The following is a 3,788-nucleotide window of genomic DNA, read 5'->3' on the forward strand; positions in this document are numbered from 1 at the left end:
CAAAAAAAAAAAAAGAGAAGCTTGCCATAGTCAATGCTTTTAACTATTCTTTCGAGGGAAGATGCTTAGCATTATTGAAGATTGTGAGCCACTCAAAGGGTAAAGTTGGGGGGGGGGGGGGGGGGGGGGAGGTGGGGTGGTGGGTGAATATTGGAATGTAAAATGGCTTTGCTTGTGCAAGACTAGAAAGAGGTGGGTGGTATAAATTATGAGGCCTTTTTGTTCAAAAGTTTCCCTTTGATTGTAAATGGGAATCTCTTCATACAAAATTATCATGAAGGTATGCCAAGAATGGGAGTGGAAAGAAGTAAAGGGAGACCTACATGTGAGATAAAAGAAAGCTTGCAAAAAGTAACATGTGATCTCCACGTATGAAACTCCTTGCCAATGCTTGATAATAGTCTCCTTGTTGTTGGCATTGGGTTTTTCACAGGCCAATGCTTGATAATAATCTCCTTGGCATTGGGTTTTTTCACATTTCTAGGTGTGATGGCTCCTACAGCTTTGTCTTTGTGTAACTTGGAGGCGCCAAGGTTCTTTCTTAGATATGCAGTGAGGGCCTTCGAGTGTAGGTAGGTAATTTATGACCATTCTTTTTTTTTTTTTTAATGTACCTGGCCTAGGTGATTATTATTATTATTGCCATGTGAAGCGCTGCTACTTCCTAAACATTTCTAATCCTAATCCCAACAGGGGGGAGCATTATAAAAGATATGCATAGTTAGCGGCGACTATCTAAACATTTTCAATATCTGCGGCTGTAATTTTGTTTGTGCAGCAAGCAGCAGCAGCGGGGGTTGGCGCATGCGGCTAACGAAGGCAATGTGAAACCAAGTCCTCCCAAATGGTGGGGCCCTCACCCGCTCACAGGGGTATGGACGCCAGAGGAGGCAGAGTTTAGTAGCCAACAAGCGGACGCAGCTCTTTTGCGAAGCCAACTGCTTAACGATGCCCATGTAGTCACGCCACCTCTCCCTCGTAGTATCCACAAAAACAATCAGGCCTGGTGGTGCTCCTTGGAGGACATGCCTGAAAGACATGACACATTAGAATCATGAGCCCTCCATATTGAATCCTATACTACCTTTTACTAGCTCTGGTTTTTCCTTTCTTTCTAAAAAGCTATAAACTCTAGCAACCTTCTTTAACAGCACACGCACCACATCTCTTTCTCCTTCTATTGTGTGTGGATCTTAGCTATCCTCCTGCAAACCGTGCAACACAATTTGACTTATTAGGCATAATAAGTCAAATCCAACTGACTGAGTTGAGTTTAGTGGTGTGTAATCTGAGATTTTGTTGATTTCAAAGCTTCTCGAACACTTTGGTACCCGTGGGCATATGAGACGTGTTTTAGAAATTTTGATATATCAAGATTTAATTTCCTTAAAACACAAATAATATAGAAAGAGATTCTTTCATAAACTGAAACAATGGAAAGGAGTAAGGATTCCATGAATCTATGATAGACCTAAGTAAGTTATTAGGCTTTATTTTTAAAGTATCTTGTTGTAAATAGCAAGCATCAATATATTTAAATATGGGTGAGCGACGATGGGCCACACTCACCTAGGGGAGATTGAACCTAACCTTGTGTCCACGTGGACTTTTTTCAAGCTTTCATGGTTTATGCTATTTTGTTAAATTATTTATGTACGGTTTTGGTCTTCAATTTGTGCAAAGTTTATGCTCTATTAATTTTTGTGTTTGAGTTTGAGTAGTTTTTCTCCAAGGTGTCATAAGATCCTGAGACGCTGGGACATGAAACACCTTGAGAGCTTGAAGTCTCATGCCATCCCTACATACACAACATAGAGCTCGTTAAGCACAATGGTAACAAATCAAAGAGTGACTCAAGTAGTAGGGTAACAAGCCAATTAGTGAATTTGTCTCATCATATTATCATCGTCTTCGAGAGCGTTATCTCCCCACCCTGACCACATCGATGAAAGGAGTGCAAGACACCACATCTTGGACAACACAACTTAAAACTGTGCAAAACCACCCAAAAACACATCTACATAAACTCATAAGGCAATAAGCATAGGCCCTAAAATTTATGCATAAGCTTATAGATATAAGCGCATAAGCATATTGCTTTATGCATTTATGTTTATACATAAAGCAAGTGCATAAAACTTCGTGCAATAAGCTTATGCACTTATACCAATAAGCATAAGCTTATGTGTAAAGTTTATTCATAAGCACAGACAGGCTTGAGGTCCAGCTGCTAGACCGGCTTGTGATCCGGCTGCTGCTGCTAGATTGGTAATATCGACGCAGAACATGCCCGTCCACTAGCTCGCCAATCATGCTTGGCTAGGCCTTCATTGTATTGTATGTTATAGCCTGGCCTGGCAACTATGACATTAATAGCCGTGCGCTTAGCAGTTTGCCGAGCTAAATGCGCCTAGCTACTAGCTCATCAATCTTACCCGGCTAGCTGGCCTCCATTGTGTTGTAGTTGGTACACTTCACTCCCCAATATTAAGAAATGTGTCCTTCTTTGAAAGCTAAGCCAGTACTAGGCTAGTCGACCACACTAACAACTATCCATAGCAACCATAACAAGATCTCGCTTGCAAACTTCGTGATGGCAAAGCTCCGCAGTAGCTATGAAGAGAGCAGACTAACAGCTACTTTGAAATGTGTCCTTCTTTGAAAGCTAAACCCATACTAGGCTAGTCGTAGACTAAGACCACACTAACAGCTATCCATAGCAACCATAACAGGATCTCGCTCTCACAAACTTCACGATGGCAAAGCTCCACAGTAGCCGTGAAGAGAGCAGTAGTATGATTCTAATAAATGGGAAAGAGATAATCCTATCAATTTGGGAAAAGAGGAATAATGGAAATAGCTTGATCTAGTAGAATAATCATAATTAATTTTATGATTATGGTTTAAATCATGATTTAAATTCATAGATTTAAGTTTAAGAATAGATCTTCTATCATATTTGCATTACAATGTTTTATTCTTTCAAGAAAAAATTTGAAAATTATCAGTAATCGCATCGAAGCTATGGCAAAATTTTCAAAAAATAATACATATCTTGTTTTTATGCATAATGCTAAAAGAGGACTTCCCACCATATTCTAGGATTGGACATCCTATGCAAAAAGAATGATTTGCATCATATTCATGTGAAATAAATTTTAGTATTTATGTATAAATATTTAATTAAAAGAAAAGAAGAATTTTTGGTAAATTTATTTCTATGCAAAAAGAGGAATTCCCATGATAATTGAGATCCAACAAATTAAATAGTAAAAGAGGAATTTTTGGTATATTTAAAATAATAGAATTTTATTTAATTTAAAAAAGAGAAATTTTATATAAATTTATTTTATGCATAAATTTTTAAATGATAAAAGAGGAATTCCCATGACATTTGGAATTCAATCATTTAAATGCAAAAAGAGGGATTTTAAGCATATTAAAAAATGGATATTTATATTTAATTAAAAGAAGATTTTTTATGGTATTTTAAGTAGAGAAAGGTTTAAATTAAATTTCGGTGACAAAAGAGGAATTCATACTTGGCTTTGCACCAGGCCCAAATGAAGCGCTGTTATCCAACTGTTCTAATTGGAACAAAAACCCGAGGAAACATTACGCGACTACATCGCACACATCAAGTTTCTTGATTCGTGTTGCGACAAAGAGATGGAAAATTTGAGTGATAAGCACTTAATCGATCATTTTCTCTTGGGGTTGCATAATCCGAAGCTTCATGACCACATGTTGGTCAAGGATCCCTCCACCTTTGATCAGGCCTGCAAATG

The 3,788-nt window shown here is 37.9% G+C and overlaps 1 protein-coding gene across 2 annotated transcripts; it reads left to right on the forward strand.

Annotated features, from left to right (window-relative positions):
• Positions 1 to 249: 249 nt before the first annotated feature.
• LOC147616256 (uncharacterized) lies at positions 250 to 1,310 on the forward strand. 2 transcript variants are annotated; one of them, XM_086777046.1, is made up of 3 exons: positions 250 to 369; positions 485 to 572; positions 779 to 1,310. In XM_086777046.1, the coding sequence occupies exons 2-3, from the start codon at positions 490 to 492 to the stop codon at positions 1,056 to 1,058; spliced, it is 363 nt and encodes a 120-aa protein (XP_086633172.1). In that variant the 5' UTR covers positions 250 to 369; positions 485 to 489; the 3' UTR covers positions 1,059 to 1,310. The 2 variants fall into 2 exon arrangements, with proteins under 2 accessions (XP_086633172.1, XP_086633171.1); XM_086777045.1 differs by lacking the exon at positions 250 to 369 and having other exon boundaries at positions 380 to 572.
• The last annotated feature ends 2,478 nt before the right edge of the window (positions 1,311 to 3,788 follow it).

The sequence above is a fragment of the Cibotium barometz genome, chromosome 38, assembly GCF_041138505.1.
Source record: "Cibotium barometz isolate CiBa-2024 chromosome 38, ASM4113850v1, whole genome shotgun sequence".
Taxonomy (NCBI): Eukaryota; Viridiplantae; Streptophyta; class Polypodiopsida; order Cyatheales; family Cibotiaceae; genus Cibotium; species Cibotium barometz.